Source organism: Ursus arctos, unplaced genomic scaffold, assembly GCF_023065955.2.
Source record: "Ursus arctos isolate Adak ecotype North America unplaced genomic scaffold, UrsArc2.0 scaffold_24, whole genome shotgun sequence".
NCBI classification, from domain to species: Eukaryota; Metazoa; Chordata; class Mammalia; order Carnivora; family Ursidae; genus Ursus; species Ursus arctos.
The window spans coordinates 14,861,086-14,883,036 of NW_026622919.1; the positions used below are offsets into that span (position 1 = coordinate 14,861,086).

Below are 21,951 nucleotides of genomic sequence, written 5' to 3' on the forward strand. Positions count from 1 at the left end.
GAGGGAAGGCTCAGGGTGAGAGCGTGAGCTCGGGGGAGGGCAGGGGTGGCCTCTGGCCTTCATCCCTGAGCATTAGCTCCTGCCAAGCTCCAGCATACAGGGCCCCTCTCCAGCTGAGGTGAAGGGATCTGGCCCTGGGCCCCATGGGCAATACTCAAGCTCTGTCTAGTCACACATAAGTAGACCCGGAGCTGGTGCGGGCAGGGGCCTGAGGTGACGAGCGGGAGCGGTTCTGCACCCTCAGTGAGCCAGACATGTGCAAGGCTTCTCCCCCAGGGAACCAGAGGATAGCCGGGAGCCTTCCATCTTAAGGACCTGTTATTTTATGGGAACAGCTGGGGCAGGGCTGCAGAAGCACGTGGAAATGCAAGGCCGCAAGCCCAGAATGTCTGCTCTAGCTTTGCTTCCCAGAGTCCCCTTGGGTTGGTGCCGAGGCTGGCAGGGGCCGCCTGCCATGGCGGGACATTGGCTGACTGCCTGGGCTAGGGGTGGGTGCTGGGGCCAAAGCTCTGGGGCATTTTCCCAGGCTCTTCTTGGAGGAGGGTGAAGACGCCCAGCGAAGTGACCCACTTCACTGCCAGGAGGCGGGACAGCATCCCTGTGCCTGTCCCTGGCTTCCCCACGAGGGACACAGACTCAGATGGGGGAGGCAGGTCCTTTAATTGTATTCACAGAGAGACTGGGAGGGGGCTCCACGTTAGGCGGCCTGCTGCCCGGGGACTTGGGGACAGGGGCCGTGGGGGGTTGTGGTCTGGAGGGCAGATTGTCAGCATGGGATTCGAGGCTCGGTGAGGAGGGACAGGGTGAGAGGAGGAGGGCGGGCTGGGGTAAGCTGTGAGAGGGGCGGTGGGTTCTCTGCCCACGACCCCATGCCCCCAGTGTGGTCTCTCGGTGGCGGACGCTCCCTGGCAGGCCCAGCCCGACCCGGGCATCTCAGGAGTGTCTCAGCTCCACCTCGGAGCCAAACTGGGGCCCACGGTGGGGCCGGCGGAGGCTGTGGTGGCGGATGCTGAAGAGCCGCTGGGTGAGGCCCAAGGTGGCCACCAGCAGGGCGACGCCCAGGAAGAGCAGCACCCACTGGCCCACGCGGGCCTGCTGCTCCTCCAGGTCCAGGCCCAGGAAGTTGACGCGGCCGGTGCCCAGGAAGGGGCCTTCTGAGCGAGCTGGGCAGGGGAAGCAAGGAGAGCGGGCGGTGGGCAGGCCGACAGGTCAGGCTGGCTTCCTCGGCCCGGCTCTGCGATCGGACTGCAGCCTGCCCGCGCTGGGGAGGGGGCTGGCCTGGGGCGGAGGGGGATGGGGAGTAGTACCGGAGTTTGGCGTCCAGTTGTACTGAGGCCAGCCCAGCTTCTCCCCGTGCCTCCCGTTCTCGGTGAGGAGCCAGTCCAGCAAGGGCTTGAAGTAGTTCATCATGGCGGACGCAGACATGTTGGACTGGCCTGTGATCAGCTTCATGGCTTCTGGCCATGGCTTACTGAAGCCCAGTTTCATGGCATCCCTGGGGGAGCACCAAAGAAGGGAAACTGAGTCAGGAGGAAAGGCGGGGAGGCTCAGTGCTCCTGCCCCGGCTTAACTCCCTTTTCCATCCTCCACCCCCCTCCCAGCCTCAACCTCCTTTGGGATTGGGAGAGCCTGGGCAGGTCTGGGGCAGAAATGGGAGTAGGGGAGGGATGACCGGGCCCCAGAGGGCTCTAGTTCCCTACTAGGATGGCCCGTGGAGGCCTGGCACAGGCTCCACCTGGGATCCCCAGCGCAGGCACCCAAATGGCAGGTGTTCTCAGAAGAGCCCCACTGGGCTCTTCAAAGCTGAGGGGTTCGAGGGCAGAAAATGGTCAAAAGAAAGCCAGAGAAGACTCACGCCAGGCGCTTCCCTGCCTCCTTAGATTGGTAGATATCACACGTGTGCAAGGGGCCCTTGTGGCCAGCCGCCTGACACAGAGCCTCATGGAACTGGAACTGAATGACAAAGCCAACGAAATACCTGGCATGGAGGGAAGTGTGACATGGGGTGGCGTGGCTGGGGACCTGTGCCACTGAGCCCCAGCCTCCCCTACCTTCCTCGGCAGCCTGGCTGTCAGGGTGAGTGCACCCTCTGGTCTGCAGGGGTCAGCAAGGCACCCCAGTTCCATGCCTCCCACCAGATAGGCTTCCTCTATGTCTCGGAGGATCTGTTCTGAGGAGCTCTGGGGATCACACATGGGTGAGGAGGGTCAGGGCAGAGCCCTTCAAAGATTTGGCAGGTTTCTTCCGAGGCAGTGAGGTCTCGCTTCCCATGGTAGATGCAAGCAGAGGTCAGGTGTTTTCTCAAGGGTCACGTGCATCTGGCAGGGTGGTCTGGGCAAGGAAGCCAGCCCAAATGATCTCCTTTATCCCAAATGGCAGGGATTCCCTGGTAGAAATCTGCCCGTCAAGGCCGGAGCAACCTTTCCGCATTTGGTTCTGAATGTCCCAAACCAGCAGTGCAGGCCTCCCACCTTGAATGCTGGGCACAAGTATGTGCCACTGACTTTCCTGGCATTTCTTAAAAGTGTTTTGCCAAGATTGCTGGTCAGAATTTGGAATGTGTCTCCTTCACGCAACCCTGCCTGGAGAATGATCTACACTAAGTTCAGAAGCTAAGCTCAGAAGCTAAGCTCAGAAGCTAAGGGCCTGGCTTCTGTGGGAAAGCTAGTGCCAGCCTGGAAGCCGGGACCCAGTGGAGAAGGCAGGTGGGGGCCCTCCTTTCAGGTCAACCTCATGCATTGTCCAGGTTGGGCCTGTTCTGAGGTGCCCTTGGGTTCCCTTGATCTCCTGCCCATGGCTGCTCTCTGGAACATCTGAGCAGGCTTTCTCTCCCTTCCCGGACTCTGGGAACACAATTCACCCACCCCACACTTATGTATTAGGTCTTGACTATATGCAGACATCATGTCAGGTGCTCGGGTGGAAAAGCGGGCATGGTGAGCACAAGCCCTCCCTCACCGAGCTTCCTGGGACTACAGGTGGCAAGGGCTAGGGGTGGCCACAGCCCTCCCGGGGCAGCCCTCACCGCCCACTGCCTTGCCTCATGGGTGGCCTGAGCTCTCTGCAGCTCAGAGACGCCTGGACCCCTCCCCCTGAGGACTCTCCAGACCCTTCCCTCCCAGGGAGGGCCCAGATCCAATTGGGTCTCTAATCCTGGTTTTAGTGCAGAGAGGTTTTTCCAGGCACAGCTCAAATGATATCACAGGCAATATGTTGAATATATAGTAAAGGAATCATAATCTTGTTTAAAAACAAAAAGTACTTAGGTCATGACCTAGCCAAGGGTCATGGGTCATGGTTAATAATGTTAACTATCCAACCAAGGTTTTGTAACCATTAGCCAATTATAGTAGAGTTTCTGTTTTCAACTGCCTGGAGGGGAGAGGCTCTCATGTCAAAAGTGTGAAACAACAGGGAGCCTTGGTCTCAGGCGAGTGACCTAGGCGCGGTGTGTCTTGCAGCCAGGCCCCCCAGGTCACCCAGACAGGTAGCTCCCCACAGGGCAGCGACGGCACTTTGAATACTGAATGGACTCTTCCCTTCCCCTTTACCTGATATAAGGCACACTTGAAGGAACGTGGAACTTGGCCCCTGGGTCAAAGTCACCTTGAGACCGGGCCACTGGGGGGCAGAGGCCCTGGTACTTCAGCCTGTCAAGGGGAAAGGTACGTTGGAGGGAGGGTCTGGAGAGAATCAAGTCAGGAAGAGTTGGTGTTTTTGAAGTAAAGCGTGGCCCTCGCTCCTGGAGCTACACTGGGCACTCCAGACTCTGGTGTGCTGCGCCTCTATGGACAATCAGCCCCTGTGCACCTCATCACTGACACACACACACACACACACACACACACACACACACACACAAATGACCCATGTGTTGTTCACAGACACATACCCTCATCACTTGCACACACACCCCACATGCACAGACACAGACACCGACGGAGACCCCCCTCAACCCACACCCTCACAGGAACATTCTAGAACCTGAGGTTCCACCACTCCTGGTTGTAGTTCTCCTTGGTGATGCTTCCATCGAATACCCTCCAGCGCCACTGGTCGACGAGGTAGCTGAAGGGGACAAAGGCGATCTTGTCGAGTGCCATCTTCATCAGAAAATTGATGTCTTGCTCTGCCAAGGGAAGGGAGCCTGGCCATCAGATCTCTACCTGCCTCCTGCCATGTCCCAGCAGCTCAGCCAGGACGGGTGTGCAGTGGGTGGAGAGAAGAGCAGGCTGTGCCTCTCTGGGTCTAGCAACCTGCTTCTTGGGCTGCTATGTGGGTTCCATTCTCCTGGCTCACCCTGCTGCTGGCCTCCTTGTTCCCCATTGTTCTGTCCCAGCCTCTGCCTGTGAGCCCACTCCCAGCCGCCCAAGCTCGCTGCCCCTTCTCAGTCCCTGTGCCCACCAGGACCCCCCCCCCCTCTTCTCACCGTAGCCGCCGCTCTCGCTACTCAGTACGTTGATACTGTGTAGGTGCTTGGGGGTAGACACGGAAAGCGCCAGCACATCGCCGATGGCCTCATGAAAGCCAGGGTTGGCACCCTCCCGGAAGGTCACAGGCAAGTCCTTGTACTGCATGAAATACTGTATGTGGCCCATTTCGTGATGGGCCACCACCAGGTCCTCCATGTTCACCGTGGTGCACTGCTTGATCCTGGAGTGTGGGGAGTGGGACAAAGGGACCTGCTGTCCTTACTGCATACAAAGCAGACGCCCATCAATGCTCGATGCACAGAACACAGCATTATGGGAAGGAAAACCAAAGGAGGCATGGAGTAAGCCTGAGAAAGAGGGAATCTGAAGGTTGGACATTCAGACCATCTCTCTGCCTCCAACTTCCCTGAATAACTCCAGCCCTCACTGCCACGATGCTTTCTAACTGTGCTAAGTACTTGCTCTAGAGGCATTGGGACACTCAGCTATGATTGTGCAGGACTTTCTAGAATGTGGGTCCTGTGGTTTTCAGGCACACATTTTGTCTCTTCCAAGACTTAGGCTTCCTGAAGGAAACAACAGTTACTCTGAGCTATTCTGCAACCCGGGTGCTCAACACCAGCATACATATTCACCCCAGGGTGTCTGTGGCTAGGGCTGAAATGTCATCCACGGAGCTGTCCCACCTCCCTCTTCATCTTTCCTCATTCTCTTTTGTGAACCAGTGAAATTCTCCCTTGGATCTAACCAGAGCCATTCAGTTCAGCTGACCCCATTTTTCTGTCATTGTATTGGGGGCAGAAGAGCTTCCCAGAATCCTGGTTACACTGAGGTTGGGGTGGGTCCTCCTTCTCCTATGACTCCCCATACAAGGGAAGATCCCCAAAAGGGCTCTCCTCTCTTGATTCTGTCTACATCCAGCCCTACCTTTGCAGTCCTCATGCCTTTGAAGGAGGGGCCCAAGGACAGGCAATCCAGTGAACCCTGGCTGGTTTGTTCTAGCCTCTCTGTGTCCACTCTTATGAGAACCTTCCTGCTCCAGCAAGTGCCACATGGAAAAAAACTGAGGAACCCGACCGAGAGCCAGAACCAAGTCCCCACACCACCATCTCCAGCCATCAGAGCCACCCCAGCTGAGGTCTCCATCACTGTGCAGCAGGAGCAAGCCATGTCCACTGTGCGTTGCCTGCACTCCTGACCGATAAAATCACGAACATAAACGAAGGTTGTCTTATACCACTAAGTTTTGGACTGGTTTGTTATGCCCTGATGGAAACAGCTCCTGAGCCTCTGCCAGTGGTGGACCTCTGTGAAGCCCCCAGTGTCCTCAGGCACCTCTCGGTGTCAAGGCACACGTGGCCAGGCAGATGGCCTGCTTTATGCAGGGGCCACCCCAGAGGGAGGGAAGCCTGGACAGCTCACACAGTGCTCACGCTCAGGACTGGTCAGGGCCTGAGAAGACCCTTGCCTGGTAGACAAAGTTCTGCTGCCAGAAACCAATGGCCAAGCTGGGGTCAGGCTCAATGCTCTTGACCCTCCCTCCTAAGCTCTGGTCCCTGTGATTGTTTCTGCTCACTCTGGCTGAGGGAACGATACTAGAACCTTTACTTGGCTCATCTCCTTGCCCACTGGGCTCAGGGTACGGTCCCCTGGCTGCTACCCAGACACACCTGAAGTCCTTGCCATTGTAGAAGTCCCAGGCAGAGGCATGGCACACTACTTCCCGCCCGTCGGTTGGCTTCTCCAGCATTGACTTGTTCCAGAACTCAAAGGGCACGGGCAACAGCCCCAGGGAGGTGAAGAAATTGTCTGCTTCTTCAAACATCCTTTTGGGTGTCCAGCCCTATAAGCAGAGGGAGCTCTGCCAAAACTGGGGACTAAGGGGACAGACTGAGTGCTGCAGTCAGGGTGGGGGTTGGGAGAGGGCCAAGCCAGAGGGAATTCCTGAATTAAAGGGCCCTCTCCCACCGAGGGAGAGGTCTCTCCTCCCCTGTGCCCGGGAGCTGCCCAGGAGGAGCAGAAGTGTGACGAGGGGCCCAGCGCACACCTGCTTTATCATGGCCTCTGTGGCATCTATCTTGGGGGCTGAAGGGAAGGGCACCACCAAGTCGTAGATGTTGGACCAGGTCTGAGCCCACATGTTCCCTGGAAGCGGGTAGGGGAAGAGAAGGCAGAGAGAGAGGAGAGACAGATGTTATTTCTTAGACTCGGCACCGTCCCCCACGGTGTGTCTTGAGCACCTACTGTTTGCAAACTGCGCCGGGCATTCCACACACAGTCTTCAGCCTGTGCATCCAGCCCGCCAGGCCCCTACCTGCTCCGAGTGCCCAGGTCTGAGTTCTAAGCCCCAGCCCCGCCCCCAACCCCCACTCCCGGGGCCACTTGGGCATGGTGCTCCCCTTTGGGGTCTGTGTTTCTCAGCCATCAAGCTGATGTCCACTCCGATATTCCTAGTCTCACCAGAGTGGGATCAAGGATGGCTGGGCTCTTGGGCTACAAGGTCCCCAAACCTGGATGAGCTTCTGGGGTCTCCCTCGTGATTGGCAAATGGTCTGTGGCCTTGTCTGGAGTCTCTGCTCACAGCAACACACTCCCCAGGGCTGTGTCCTCAGTGGCTGGATGGGGACAGGAACCTGGGAACCTCTGCTTTGCTCCCCTCCCCGCCATCCCTCACTGTCTTCCACTGCCTACTTCTGGGTTCAGGGCATCTGAGTTCACAAGCCCCGAAAACATGAGGGACCAAAAGCGGGGATGGATCTCCACTCTCCAGTTGTCCTCTGTGCTCCGAACTCCCCGTAGCCTGAGCATTGACTGCCCTTCTCCCTACCGCTACTTTTTCCATCTGTGGGAGCCCCTCTCATCTTTCAAGGCTCTGCTCATGGACCGCCTCGGGGAGGCCCCGGTTCTCACTCCCAGCCTCTTCCTCACACACTGCCTCGAGCTGGGGTGTGTGATTCGGTCCCCCGCAACAATATTATGAATTCCCCCACTGCCCCATCCTGTGATTTGTACCATGTGGCTCTGGAGCAAACGGGGTGCTCAAGGCAAGCAGATGCTTCGTCTCCCCACACCCAGCTGCCACCCCACCCCAGCCCCAGCCACATTCCCTCAGCCTCAAATCTTCACTCTCTCCACCTGACGCGTGGTCTGAAGACCCCTCCCAGCCAGACCTCTGCCCTCCCCCCACCGGACTGCACCTGCCGCACCGGCCCAACCCTCCCTGTAGGGCGTCTGTTCCCCGCCCACCCCGCCCACTAGTCCTCACCCAGCAGGTGAGCGGGAACGGGGCCCTCCAGGTTGATGTGCTGGGGCCCGTAGTGGCGGTGCAGGGCGCGGCGCACGTAGGCATGCAGGTTCAGGTAGAGCGGCTGCAGCTCCTGGAACAGCTGCTCCAGGTCTTGCTCCAGGGACGGCATCTCATACATGTCTCTCCAGGAGTCCCCTGCGTCTTCGTAGCCTGCGGAGGGGACACCCACCACTCCCTGAGCGCCCTCCGCCCCACCTCCTCTAGGGACCTCCCTCTCACCAAGTTTAGGAGGCTCACAGGACCCTCCTGAGGGCCCCAGCAGGGCTGGGACCAGAGAGCCGGTGATCTTGTCCGGAGGGACTCACCGTTGAGCCTGGCGGCCTTGTTGGCAAGTTCCACGTATTTAGGGAAGAAAGGGAGGATGGCTCTCCCCACCTTGTCTCGCCAGCTCTTCCAGGCCCACAACAGATCTTCGTATTTCCGGGACGTGGCCATCAGACTCGTCAGATCTGCGGGGAGGGGTCAGAGGGTTCGCTATAGAGTGAACTCAGTCACTGGAGTCTGGAGCTGGGGTGAAGCTGGTGAGGTCCCGTGGAAAGGCCTGCCCAGGCAGCCGGTCCAGTGAAATGGGAGAAAGGCTCATATACTTTCTACAGAGGCTTCCTGGGCGGCCAGCCCGGGGCTCAGGCGGCATGCACACCACCTCAGGGTGGCAACAGCCCCGTGAGGGGTGCACTGACTTTCACATGAGTGTGTTGGTGACATGGCGGGTCCCCCCAGCCAGGAAGTGGCCCAGCTGGGCACAAACCAAAGGCCAGATTCCAGAGCTGCTGCTCCCCACAGATTTCCTGCTCACCCCCTCCGTGGGAGGGACAGATGGCTTGGAGGGGACAAGACCTGAGTTCCTGTCTAGTCTCCCACTGACCCCAGAATAACCTTGCAAGTCACAGGACCCGCTTTTCCTATCTTTCAAATGGGGATAAGCCAACACTCATGGGGGGTGTAAAAATCAAATGGGAGCACAAGGCCCCCAAGTGGGGAGTGTGCCTCATTGGTCTCTGAGTCCTCATGGGGGCCCAGGACTTCTTGCAAGAACCGCTAGTGAACCAGACGGAATACAAGGGCGGCTGTGGAGACACAGTCCAGAGAACCAGCCCAGTGCGGTCAGGGAGCCGGGAGTCCCGGGTCTGTGTCCGGTCAAAGCCACACTGTGCACGCAGCCTCCTCCGTATGGATTGCACGGAGCTGACAAGCACTGGGCAGAGCTGGGACGAGGAGGGCCTGAGCTCACATGTCACTTCCGGAGCCCCACACAGACCTGGGCTGGCTCCCCTTCCTGGCCACCCGGCCTGAGCCCGAAGACTGCAGACGCCATTCGGACCAGCCACACCTCACTATCTGATGTGTGCGCTCTCCCTGTTTCGGAACAGGCTTTGTGATACCTACTTCTCACAGAGATCTAAGTACATTCGAATGAATCATCTGGAAAAAAATGTATTGTGAGAATGTCACCTCGACCCTCTGCTGCTGTGAGTATTCTGATTTGTGGGTGCTTCTCCGTCTTACTAATGGCAGTGATCCGATGGCCCAGGCCTGGATTCAGAGGCTAATGGATGGGGGGCGGCGGGGAGAGGCTGAAGGCTACACTCTTCCGCACACATGTGTGCACAACCATGCACACGGGCACACATACGCCCCCGCAACACTGTGCGTGCGTCCCCATGTATACAAACCGTAGGCCAAGCCCTGCCTCAGGAAAACTGTCTCTTTCTCCTGTTTATTTTCCGTTTCCCCTTCTATTTGTCATTGTTCTCATGTGGGAGTTGGGCAGAGGGCCAGGAAGTGATGGTTTCTGGGTAGCGATTCCTCGGGAAGAATGTTTATGCTTCTGGCTCCCCAACCCTTGGGAGGTGGGTCAGGAGGGAGGAGGGAACGTATCTGTGTGCAGGTACTCGAGTGCCCAGGGTGAGCTCTTTCAAGGGGGAGAAGCTAAGAAGGACCACCCGGTGTGGAGAGAGAAAGGGGTGGAGGAAGAACCGGTGCATTCCTTCAAGCAGGAAGTGGATTCCGTGAGCCTCAATGTGGGGGATGGGAGGCAAGGAGGAGGCCAGAGAAGGTGGGAAAGACATGGTCAGGGTGAAGGAAGGAAGGTATCGAGAGTTACTCTCCCTAGTCGGCAGTCTAAGCACTTGGCAGACAAATCTGAGGTAACTCTTACTCCTGAGGGGCAGAGAGCAGAGAGGAAAGAGAGGAGTCCAGGGGGGGACCCAGAGGGAGCAGAAGAGCCATGATCAGAGCAGAGATGAAGTAGGTGCCCATCCTCAGTGGCGGCAGAGAAGCCTCCATTGGCGGAAAACAGGGGAGTGAATGTCCTGGGCATGCTGACCCCCCTCCATGGGCCAGCCACCCCCCTCATTCCCCACACGCGCTCACCAGGCTCCAGCTGCAGACAAGTGCCGTTGGGGTGGCACACAGAGGCCACGCTGTAGGTGGTTTCCATGTCCAGCAGGATCTGGTTGTACTGCAGGAGGAAGGAAAGAGGCAGCGAGCTGCACCCCTTTGCTACTTGTTCTGCCCCAGGCACCACCATGGGCACTGGGTGAACCTGAGCAGGGGGAGCTCCCAAAGGTGCTGCCTTCTCAGGAATTCTGCCGGTGATGTCAACATGGCAGACGTCACGACACATAGAGGAAGAGGAGGCAGCACGAAGGCCAGACCCTGTACCGGGCTCAGTCCCCTGAGCTGGGAGCCGGTCTTGACCTTGGGCCTTCCATCCCCCGCTCCCCACAAGCCACATACCTCCTCCAGCTCCTTGGCAGGCAGCGCTGCCCGCTCTAGGTCCTGAATCTTCTTTATCATCCGCTTGATGCTGGCGTTCTGGAAGTTAGTCACATCGAACTGCCTGGCCCAGGTGCCGAACTTGAAGGTGTGGTTTGCCATCTGTATGTTCTTCTGCAGCTGAGGGCACAGGGGGAACCATGCTGTGAGGCCCAGGAGCTTTGGAGGGGCCTCTGAGGCAGAAGGGCCACAGGGGGAGTGGAAAGGACTGGGGGTTGCAGTGGGGGGGTAGTTTTATCAAGTTGTTGCCTTTGCTTTTCGACCTGGACTGTCTATAATGTCTTGGATGCAGTATGTGCCCCTCAACAGAGAGCCGTAGTCACGTAAGACATATCCCGGTAGACAGAAGGGGAAGCACCCACCCCATCTTGTTAGGATGGGGACAGGTTGGTATTAGTTCTGTGGCCTCTCTGAGCTCCAGGGTCCCACCTGTAAAATGGGCATGGTCTTCAAGAAATGTCGGTTCGCTTACCACACAGGCGGGGAAGGGGGTGAGGGGAAGCTAGAACTTCCTGTGGTGGCAAACAGGTGCTTTCAGTCTAAAAGTCCACCTTAGCACCCCGTGGGTATGTGTGAATCATTCTACTACGAACAACAGATTGCTTGCTAATGAAAGACAACTTTTTTAGGCATTGGGTATATGCTCACCCAACTCTGAAGCTGAGTATTCTTTTAAATATCCCATCTGGATTTTTCACAAATTCTGGCAGGCACCACTTCACCCCTGCACTGAGGGAGGGAGGGGGCAGCCTGCTCTGCTCTGTCTCGGGTTTTGAGGATCGGTCCCTGGGGGGAGAAGCACGCACGTGTGCTGCACGTGTGTGTGAGTGTGTGTGTGTGCGTGAGTGTGGAGCATGGGCAGGGCCCCTACCAGGATCTTGCTGGCCTCTGTGGTGATGTTGGTGTTATAATTCCAATTAGCCTCGGCGTATTCATTCCATATCACCTGGGATCTTCGGTCATATTCCTCCACAAACCTTCTGGCCTCCACCTCATCGGTCACCAGGCCTGCGGAACAGAGTTGGTGGGAACAGACAGGCCTCCCCTTGCCCTCTACTGTGGGTTGGCCCAAGCCTGCTGCTGCCCCGGCCTCCTGCTCCTTCCCCCCCAGGCCCTGCCCTGCCCCCCAGCCGGTCCCACTTGGGCTCTGGGTTGGCTGGCTGCTGGTTGTTGCCTGGCTGGTTGTCGTCTGGCTGCTGGTTGTTGCCTGGCTGGTCATCCCCTGGTTGGTTGTCACCTGGTGGGTGGTCTCCTGGCTGGGGACCAGCATGGGGTGCCCACAGCACAGCAGGAGAAGGAAGAGGCTGGGCAGTCCTGGAGCAGCCCAACCTTGGCCCATGGCCGCAGGAGAGCAGAGCCCTGCAGCCACAGCCCCCTGGCCAATAAGAGTGGAGCCTGCAATGTGACCTCATAGAGCAGCGTGCCCACCAGCCTGCCCCCAGGGGGGCCTCAGATCTGGGCACACCCTCCCTAGAATGCTGGGGAAAAGACATGCCCATTCCCACCCCAGGGCCCTGGGATGTGCTGAGGGTGCTGTGTGCGTGGCCCTTCAGGGTAGGACGCCAGGGCCCAGCTGAGAGCAGCTGCCCAGGCGCCAGGAACCAGGGGCCTGGGTCCAGAGCCCAGAACTGAGAACTGACATTAGCAGCCACCCCACCCTCACTCTGGTCTTTACCGATGTCCTGCGGGTAATTGTTGGGCATCGGTGGCCGCCACTGGTACTCTGGCCACCCCAGCACCTCCCCGTTGCGCTCGTTCTGCTCCCGCAGCCACTGGTGGACCGGCTGGAAGTAGTCGAGCAGTGGCTGAGCGTCCAGGGTGTCCGAGCCAATCGCCTCCTTTAGCACCTCCTGCCAGGGCCGTGAGGAGCCCGCCCGCAGCGCCTCCCTGTTGGTGGGCAAAGGGGGCTCAGGCCAGCATACGCTACTGGCCCCCCCCCCCGCCTCCTCCCCCATCCCGGGGCCTAGGAGCTCTGGCAAGGGGGCAGGAACACGGTCCTGTGCCGGGCCCACCGGAGGACGCAAACGCAGATGCAGAGAAGGGAAGCAGGAGGGAAGCAGGCACCCTCCACAAGCAGGGCCTTGTGGTTTTCCCATGGGCAGCCAGTTGCCTCCCAGACACGTCTTCCTCCCCCGCCCCCCACCTCCCACTTGCCCTTCGGTTCCTCCTACACACCGGAGCTTGGCCCCTGCCTGGGTGGACTGGTAGATGTCACACTTGTGCAGTGGGTACTGCTGGCCTGCCTCCTTGCACAGGGCTTGATGGAACTGGAACTGCAGGACAAAACTCACAAAGTACCTGCAGGTACGGGGCGGGGGAGGGGGCGTTAGGGCGAGCGGTGGGGGTGCCTTTGCCCAGGCTCCATCCAGACCCTCACAGGGCAGAGACCAGACCACAGGGGCTGCCTTGGGGGAGAAGAGAGAACCAAGCCTGGCTCAAGACAGAGGCCCACTGAAATCCCAGGGCCTTGGTGGGGGGGGGGGAGGTGTGCCCAGGGAAGTGTGGGGACAAGCCCTGAGAAGGGGGAGGGGGACTAGGGTGTGACAGAACTGGCTGGAGGAGGGGCATGGGTACCTGATGTACGGTGTCACATTTGGGACATGAAACTTAGCTCCCGCATCAAAGTGGGTTTCATTTCGGGCAACTGGAGGACAGATCCCCTGATACTTGGTTCTAGAAGAGGATGGTTAAATTGTCTTAGGACATAGGAGTTGCACACAGGCTGACTTAGCCTATGCAGAAAACACTGTGAAGCAGGCATTCCCACCAGGCCATCCCTTCCCCTGCTGGTGAATTGTAGAATACTTCCTGGAGGAGGGAGTTTGAGGTGGGAAAGAATGGGTAGGGAAAAGGGTAGAAACAGTATTAGAGAGGAGGGGACGGACTGATGCAGGCTGGAGGCTCCTGGGTGCCCAGGAGAGGGAGGAGGGCCACTTGGGGTTGGGCCCTTCCTGATCCTTCTATACTCACCGAAGATACCACCAGTCAAAGTTGTAGCGGGAAGGGGGGGTACGCCCACTAAAGACCCCCCAACGCCACTGGTCTACCAAGTAGCCAAAGGGCAGGAAGGCAATTTTTTCCAATGCCATCTTTAACAAGAAATTGATGTCACTTTCTGTTGGAAGATGAGAAGAGAGAGGTCAGCAGGAGATGGGGGTCCAGCTAGGATAGGGTGGGCCTGGACAAGAGCCATCAGGAGGTGGGGTTGGCAGAGGCAGAGAAGGGAAGGCCAGCCTTCACTACCATGGAACCCTGCTTGGAAGAGGGCCCTTGGGCAGTGTCCAGTTGGGACTCGGGGTGAGCTGTGAGGCTCCAGGTGGGTGCCCAAACCTGCCTGACCTGGGGCAGAGAGGCAGAAACAGGAAGGGCAGATGGGAGCGTGGGCAAGCTGTCCTGCTGCGGGATGGAACAGGGTGTGGGTGGGGCCGGGCTGGGTCCTCTCCACCCCCCATACCCATGTCATTGCTGACATTGTCCAGTAGGCCAATTTTGTACAGATGTGCAGGAGTGGAGACGGAGAGCGCCAGCACATCCCCGATGGCCTCGTGGAAGCCAGGGTTGGCCCCTTGGCGCAGGGAGACAGGCTGCTCCTTGTACTGCAGATAGTACTGCACGTGGCCCATCTCGTGGTGCACCGTGGACAGCTGGTCCATAGTGACCCGCGTGCACTGCTTGATCCTGGGGCAGGGAGATGGTGAGGGTGAGGGTGAAGGACAGGGCAGGGCAAGGACCAGAGTACGGGGAGGCTGGCACCTAAGGGAAAGGAGCCAGCTGGGCACTGCCCTGGGCCTCGAAGGAGCTGGTGGAAACATACAAATCCTTTGCCCTGCCCCAGCCCACACTCAGGGCCCCCTTCCTCCATTCCAACGTATAGAGTTGCCGCTTGTCAAAGCGGCCAAGGGAAGGCAGCCTAGGGGCTCTCATATGCCCAATAGCCTTGGAATAGACCCAGCCCCCCCAACAGTGTTGGGGCTGGGGGCAGAGGTGGTTCTGGGAACTGGCTTCTCTGGGCCCAGGCTGCCCACCCTTCCTGGAGCTCCAGACCCCCCTTTCCCCTCCCGTGTCTAGACCTGAAGTCTCTCCTGTTGTAGAAGTCCCAGGCAGAGGCATGGCACACCACCTCACGCCCGTCTGTTGGTTTCTCCAGCATGGACCCTGCCCAAAACTCGGGAGGCATGGGCGAGAGCCCTAGGGAGGTGAAGAACTCCTCTGCCACCCGGAACATGTGTGTAGTGTTCCAGCCCTGGTGGGGGGAGGGGGCACAGGTACAAGTCAGGAGCCAGCTATGGGAGCTCACTGTGGCTCCCACTCGGGTCAGCTCCCTGCCCGTGAAGGGGGTCTCTGCTCTTGTGGCCTCCCTTCCCAGAGGCAGGGCCCCTACTAACCAGCGTGGATAAACAAAAGTAGACGGCTGCCCACACCCCACCTGTGGGGTCTGGGAAGGAGGGGTTGGCACCTCACCCCGGACACAGACCCCCGCTCACTGCTTGCATGCACACTCCAGGCTGCTGCTCCGTAGAAAGGGAGGAACCCATCTCCTTGCCGTGACTTCTTCCTGCCCCTCCCCCCATGTCTGACTCCTTCGTGCTGCCCCCACCCTGGCCTGACCCCGAGCTTACCTTCCGCACCATAGTACTGGTAACATCGAGGCTCGGCTTGTCAGGGAAAGGCACCATCATGTCATAGAGGTTGTCCCAGCTCTGGGCCCACATGTCCCCTAGACGCAGCAGGGGAACCGGTCAGCTTCGCTCCCTGCCTGGCCAGCTTCCTCCCTGCCTGCTTCCCCATGTGTGTCCCTGAGCAGCCCTCTGGGTCCCTGGCACCTGGACCCTGGGCATTCAAGGGTAGCAGTCTGCTCGGCACCTCAGCCCCACTCATGCTCCTGAATGCTCCAGGTTCCCCGGGGTTGGCAGTGTGAGCCCAAGTGATGCTGCTGGGGTCCTTCCTGTTGGTGCCGGGGTCCTTGCCTCCCAACGCTGAGGCAGGGCCACAGGGCTTACTTCCTGGGACATCATCTAAAATGATTTTTCCTCCCCCACTGGACCTGGAGTCAAAGTCTGCAGTGTGCCTCCTAGCTCCACCTTTCACTAGTTCTCTGCCCTCTGCCCTCAGCCCTCTGCCTAGTCTATGCGCCTCAAGGCTCGGGGTCCCCGTCTGAAAAGCAGGAATTGTCACGATGATTGAGAAGGGCCACCTACTTTACTGGGCTGTGGAGTGAGCCACGTGGGCTCGTGTGGGGGGGAGCGCACCGGATGGGGCTCTAACATGTGAGGCGCAAGGAGGATGGTCCGTGGGACAGGTGGAGACGAGGCGGTGTCCTTACCCAGCAGGTGAGCAGGGATGGGTCCCCTGAGGTTGATGTATGTGTCTCCATATCGGCGGTGCAGTGCGCGCCGGACGTAGGCATGGAGGTGCAGGTAGAGGGGCTCCACTTGATGGTAGAGACGCTCCAGATCCTCCACGAAGGTGGGTGACTCATACCAGGAGCGCCAGTAGGCCCCTGTGTCTGAGAAGCCTGGGGGAGGGTGTTGGGGTGCAGCTCAGGCCCAAGGCCCTGGCACCTCCGTGGCCAGCTCTTGCTTCGCCATCCCCCCGGCCCGGGACCTGTGTGTCTGCCAGCTAGTTGGAAAAGATGGCTTGGGGACGGCTGCTCAGTGATTTTCCAACTAGGGGTGGTTGCAACTCCAGCTAAACAGATCCTGGAGAGGCAAAGATAAAGGCTAGGTCTTCGAGGTGTGCCAGAGGGGCAGTGTGAGGGCCACACAGATGGGGCTCAAGCCGCTCCCACCATCCACTGTCTGGGTGAACTTGTAATGGAGTCATTGTAACTGCCACTCTGCCTCAGGGGTGGGGCTCCGTGGGGACCGGGGATGGGGGAGCACCTGGCAAGCTGGGAAAGGCAGAACTCACACCACGGACGGGGTGGGTCAACTCACCATCCTTCTGGTAAGCCTCATTGCTGAGGGCGGTGAAGTTCTGGTACAGGGGCTTCAGCGGGGTGCCCACCGCATTGTGCCAGCCCTCCCAGGCATAGAGCAGCAGGGCGTAGTTTCTTGAGATGGCCATGATGTGGGTGAGCTCTGAGACACAGGTGAGCAGGGTCAATTGGTTCCACTGAAGGCAGCAGCCGTCTTCAGTAGAGCTCCCATGCCAGTCCTCACCATTTCTACCTGCTTCCTCAACATCATGATGCCTCCTCAAAGCCAAGGGCTGCCCGCCGGCTGGGTGGATGGGGCTGGAAGCTATACAAGAGGGGCCCTTGTCCCTAGGGAACTGAGGCTCTAAGGTGGTGGGTGCAAAGAGGCCATCAGGAGGCCAAAACCCAGACAGACCCTTCATTGGTTGGAGTTGCTAACCTCAGGTCACCTGGTGGATGGGGGTGTCGGTGGGGGGGGCGGTTAGGCAGAAGTCACAAGGGCTCTAAGTCCTGTGGAGGGCTCTTGGGAGACTGAGAGGACCCATGAAAGGGAAAAACCAGGCAGCCAGGAGGAAGGCTAGTGAGGATGGGAGAGGCCAAAGCACCCACGGAGGTAGGGGTGGGGGTGGGAGTGGGGTAGGGGCTGACAGCTGGAGGTTTCAGAAATCAGTGTGCCAGGAGAAGCAGGGGTGTGGGGGAATCTGACAGTCCAGCCCCAACTGGAGGTCAATGCCTTTGGGTTTACCCATTCCCTCTGTGGGCCCTCCCATTAAACACACCCTCTTCCTGGGTACAGCAGCAGCAGCGTAATGGGGAAGGGCTGGGAAGCGCCAGCAGAGAGAGGCAAGTAGAGACACAGCCATACCTGGGTCCAGGGACCAGCAGATGGCAGTCTTGTTGGGATAGAAGCAGACCCTAGCTGTGGAGTAGATCTTGTTCATGTTGCTTAGCAGAGAGTTGTACTGGGGAGTTAGAATGGAGAAAATGTTAGCAGTGAACAGCCCCCAGGGACAATCGGGCTGTCCCCTCCTCTTTTTGCTAGGGTGAAAAGGAGGCCCGGAGAGGGGATGTGGCTTGGGCAAGGCCCTCGTGGCACTCGTGATCACTAATATACTGATTCCCCTTCCTGTGGAGGCAGCCTGTGGAGGTGGAAACAAGCGTCCTTAGAATTTGGGATGGGGTTCAAGTCCAAGCTCAGTCACCACCTTGCAGTGAGGGCAGATCTCTCTCACTCTCTGCCCTTGATGCCTTCTCAGTCCTCAATCTTTAGGAAGCCCACAAGCCAAACTGGACTATGGAGAAATTTTGAAAATCCCCTTTTCATCTGTTTACCTGAATTTCGCTTTCTATACCCCATCTCCAAGGGAAATCAATGTTCCAGGGAGCCATTCTGCGCTCACAGAGGCTTCCCCTACAGTCAGGGTATGTACAGATTCCAGGGTCCCTTCCTGCCAGGCTTCCCCCCCACCCCCACCCCGCCGCCAGCACACGGTTGCCCTGGAAGGCATGCTGGCCACTTTTGCCTCCACCCCTCAGGTCCACCAGGCCCACCTGCTGCCGCTTTTCCACAGGCAGGTTGGCAGGGCCCAGGGTGCGCACACCACTGATGACCCTTCGCAGGATCGGGTCGCTGAAGTTCTGCCAGATTGGGTCATAGAGCTCCTTGGCCTTCTGGCCCCAGACCTCAGCAAACTCCTGGTTGAGCAGGGCTGCTTCCTCCTGTGGGCACCAGAGGGGATACAGGGGATGCCATGGCGCTGGGCAAGGGGAGGAAGGCCAGGGGCTCCTGGACACTGGGGCTTGTGGGAGCACTGCTCCCTATTCTTGGGGGTCAGGAACTGGGGGAATCTGCCTCAGGTGGCCGGTGGAGCAGAAACTAGGGCCAGAAGAGAGGTGGGCGGAGAGTAAATAGTGATGAGAAGTGACAGGAGCAGTGAGAGAGGGGTAGATTGCGGCTACAGGGGATGAGGGCCCAGAGCAGAGGGCGCACCCTCAGTAAAGAATGCCTCTGACCCAGGCCTATGTCATCCCAGGGCACTGCCACCTGGGGTGACTCGAGGTCAGGCGAGCCAGCCTTATCCGTTTGGTTCTTGGATTGGGCACAGACTATGTGCCCAGCACCGTGCTGGGACACCCCCCGCCTGTCCAATGGGACGCAGAGGGATCGGAGGCGCCCGTGGGTTCCATCGGGTCCCCCAGGCTCAGGGGCTGGGGGGCGCGCGCCCGGCGGTGACTCCCCGCCCCCCAGCGCCCGGCCGCAGGCCTGTGATTGGGCGTCCAGGCCCCGCCCCCTCCCCGGGCCCGGGCGCCCACCTGGCGCCGCGCGTTCTCCTCGGTGATGTTGGTGTCGAACGCCCAGCTGGCGACCGTGCTCTGGTACATCACCAGCTCGGCGCTCGAGTTGAAGCTCTGCACGAAGAGCTGCGCCCCGGCCTCGTCGGCGGCAAAGTTTCCGGGCTGCAGGTCGGGGTCGAGCGCCAGGGCGGCGGGCGGCGGCAGCAGCAGCAGCAGCAACGGCAGCGGCAGCAGCCCCTGCCCTGGACGGCCGGACGCGGCCCCCATGGCGCGGTGCGCGGTGCACGGTGCACGGCGCGGCGCGGCGCTGCCCCTTCTCCCGCGCCGCGCTCGCCCTGCGGATTATAAAACCCCGCCGCCGCCTTCCGACACACCCCCACCTCCCCGCCCCGCCGCGCTTCCTCCCCGACTCCAAAGTCCCCCGGCTGCGGGCCTAACGGAGCGGGGCGGGGACCGACGCTTTCTGGCCCGCCTGGCCAGGGGCGCCTGCCCGGGGAGGGGCCAAGACGCCCCCCCGCGAGCTGCAGCCCGGGGGGTGGCGGATGGGGCTCAGGTCAGGCTCTCACAGAGGCGGCTGGAAAGGGGGACCCGCTGCCCGGCGCGCGCGCGCGTGTGTACACACACACACACACACACACACACCCCTCCGAGGCTGAGGGAGCCAGCAGTTTGCCGGAACATCCGAGTGTGCACACGGCGCCCTCTCCTTGCCATCGCCCAGACTCGGCGCAGGGACCCGGGAGCCCCGCGGCGTCCTGGGCCCAATCTCCCGGCCTAACCGCCCCAGGCCTCTCGGCTCCGGAGTGACAAAGTGGGGGAGCTGTCCGCGGCGCCGCTAGTGCAGCAGAGATGGGGTTAATGATCAGTCACCCGGTCCAGCTTCTTCACCAGCCCTTGTGGGGCGGGGGTGTGGCCTGCACCAGCCCGGGAAAGTTTCGGCTTTGGAGGCGCCCGGGGGAAGTGCTGCAGCGAGGCTCACCTGCGGACTGGCCGGGGGGACTACCAGGAAAGGGGGGAGAACGGAGGGGCTGTTACTGGGAGGGTTTGTCTAGAAGCACAGGAGCGCTGGCACACACGTCCCCTTCCCACTGGGGACACGAGCTGTCAGTGGCTTTCGCAGAAACAACCACACAGACTTGCAGCCTTCGCAAACTACAAGATGAGCCTCCAGATGAGAATTACCCCTCTTTGTGACAGATGAAGATATTAAGACTCAGGTTTGAGCGGCTTGCTCCAAGTCACCTCAGGTCTCCACACTCTCCATCATTCTTTTCCTGTATCATCCATGTGTCCCTCCAAGGGACGAGCACAGGGAGGGAAGAGAGTGGCATCTGCTTGAGGTGGTTGTGGAAGTTGAGGGTCCTCCCCTAACCCCTCAGCAGCTCGGTGTCTGTCCCCAGAGGTGGGAGGACCCTATACCCTAGCAGACCTGGACAAGGGTATGGGAGGGGAGGTGGAAGATGCAAGAGGCAGGGCAGAGGCAGCAGGAAAGGGACCAACTTGGGTGCTTCCCCAGCCCATTGAGCTGCTTGAGACAGTTGGGAATCCCGGTATCTGCGTGGGGACGGTGCCTGAGGCTCCGAGGGACACATGGACTCCCCTTGTCATGTGGAGTATGTGCCGGAGGCTGTGACCTGAGTACCCCTGAGATGATTTATCAGATGACATGGTGCCAGGGCGAGGTGTGCGAAGGACTATGGGTAGAGGTGGGGAGGAAGGTGTTTGTTCCAGAGGGGAGGCAGGTTGGTGTTGTCCTTAAACTGGGTGGAGGGGGGACAGGCAGGGGAAGAGGGTGGATAGCTGGGGGCCCTCTGGCTTTCCCTCATGCCAAGGGACACAGGTGCACCTCAGGGCTAACTAGGTAGACCCCTGTGACCAGAGCTGTCCTAGCAAGGGGGAGGGCCCAGGCGGGGGGTGGGGCGTGAAGCGGGGCGCCTGGGCTCTCCTCCTCAGAGCCATGTGGCTCTCGGGCAGTCCTAAGAGCTTGGTTCTCCATACTTTGAGGGCAATGAGCCGCGTGCACAGGAGTGAGTTGCTGTCTTCCAGAAGAAAGGAGTCGCCACTGGTGGCTTGCAGTGGTGGTGGGGGTAGGGGTGGTGGTGTTGAGTCTAACACCCCTTCAGGCCCTGAAGGAAGGGTGAGGGTGGGGGATAACGGGTGGAGTGGAAGAAGAGCCTGAGGCTCAGCTTGTAACTAGGGAGCCTTTCTCTGTCATAGAAAAGAAACCCAAGGAAAGCAGGATGGAGGCAGATATCAGCTGGGACTGCCATCTGAAGAGTCCCCTCTGGGAACTGGATCTAGGAGGACCATAGAGCAGGCTGGTCCATTCTCAGGCCTCTGTGGCATTGTGATGATGTCTATAGAACATCTGGGTTAGGGACCGAGTTCAGCATGGAACAGCTTCTGCCTCATGGAAAAATAATAGAAGCAAAGGTAAATGGGTTGGAAGATAATCTCATCCCCGCGGTTTATGAGGAGCAAACGGATACCAGGGCTGGTTGGAGGCGTCACTCCGCACCTCCCTAATGGTCACATTTACTATAATAGCCTGCTTCCCCACTACACCATCAGTTCCAGGAGACGTAGACTGGGTTGACCTTAGTCTCTGGTTTTCCCAGAGCTCAGCACAGTGCCTGGCACAAAGTAGGCCCTCATTCAAGGAAGGGAGGTATGTGGATAAAAGGGATAAACATCATTCATATTCGCTTTCCAGGCAGTGGGCTCCCAGCCTCCTGCAAGAATAACAGGAAGGGCCAAAGCTCACTAATTTGGAATTTGTAATAATATTGACGCGGTAACCTTGATCCCAATGAATAAAAATTAAAAATAACTTCTCTCTCTCTCTCTAGGGTCTTATTCATGAGGGAGAGGTATAATAAGAATACACGTTACACTGGGATAGCACTTTAGACCTCCTAAATTCTTTTGTGGGAATTATCTGACTTGATATTGGTAATAACCTTGAGAGGTAGGAAAGAGATAAGGTCCTTTGGTCAGTCAGTCACTTCTCAGCTGCCATCAAAACAATGGAGGGTATTCTGATTTCTATAGGAGGAGGTCAGTATGTTTAGGCCAGTGCACAGAGCTGTGGATGCCCGACCCAGCAAAGGAAATGCAGTCTGCAGTCTGCTTGGGAGATCACTCACTATCTCCATCTCTCTTCTAGGGAAGGAGGAATCACCAGTTATCACAGTGTGAGAAAAAAAATCCCTTAGAAAATA

The 21,951-nt window shown here is 58.9% G+C and overlaps 1 protein-coding gene across 2 annotated transcripts; it reads right to left on the bottom strand.

The window, feature by feature from the left end:
* Positions 1 to 643: 643 nt before the first annotated feature.
* LOC113265295 (angiotensin-converting enzyme) lies at positions 644 to 20,305 on the bottom strand. Of its 2 annotated transcripts, XM_026512511.4 has the most exons (25): positions 18,749 to 20,305; positions 17,987 to 18,154; positions 17,301 to 17,397; positions 16,455 to 16,598; positions 15,842 to 16,033; positions 15,138 to 15,235; positions 14,589 to 14,761; positions 13,973 to 14,196; positions 13,489 to 13,633; positions 13,093 to 13,191; positions 12,694 to 12,816; positions 12,194 to 12,405; positions 11,390 to 11,526; positions 10,480 to 10,638; positions 10,114 to 10,201; positions 8,046 to 8,189; positions 7,699 to 7,890; positions 6,481 to 6,578; positions 6,104 to 6,276; positions 4,430 to 4,653; positions 3,985 to 4,129; positions 3,552 to 3,650; positions 1,856 to 1,978; positions 1,308 to 1,495; positions 644 to 1,163 (listed from the first exon to the last, which is right to left on the bottom strand). In XM_026512511.4, exons 1-25 carry the CDS (start codon positions 18,995 to 18,997, stop codon positions 934 to 936), a joined length of 3,924 nt encoding a protein of 1,307 aa, XP_026368296.2. In that variant the 5' UTR covers positions 18,998 to 20,305; the 3' UTR covers positions 644 to 933. The 2 variants fall into 2 exon arrangements, with proteins under 2 accessions (XP_026368296.2, XP_044245083.1); XM_044389148.3 differs by lacking the exons at positions 12,194 to 12,405; positions 12,694 to 12,816; positions 13,093 to 13,191; ... (7 more) ...; positions 17,987 to 18,154; positions 18,749 to 20,305 and adding an exon at positions 11,659 to 11,895.
* Between the last annotated feature and the right edge of the window lie 1,646 nt (positions 20,306 to 21,951).

Excerpts from the sequence above, each read along its gene's own strand:
- LOC113265295 (XM_026512511.4), bottom strand. The coding sequence starts at position 18,997 with ATGGGGGCCGCGTCCGGCCGTCCAGGGCAGGGGCTGCTGCCGCTGCCG. Across the intron at positions 15,236-15,841 it reads CATCCCTGCTCACCTGCTGG|GGGACATGTGGGCCCAGAGC; the intron begins GTAAGGACACCG and ends TGCTGCGTCTAG. Across the intron at positions 11,527-12,193 it reads CAATTACCCGCAGGACATCG|GCCTGGTGACCGATGAGGTG; the intron begins GTAAAGACCAGA and ends TCTGTTCCGCAG.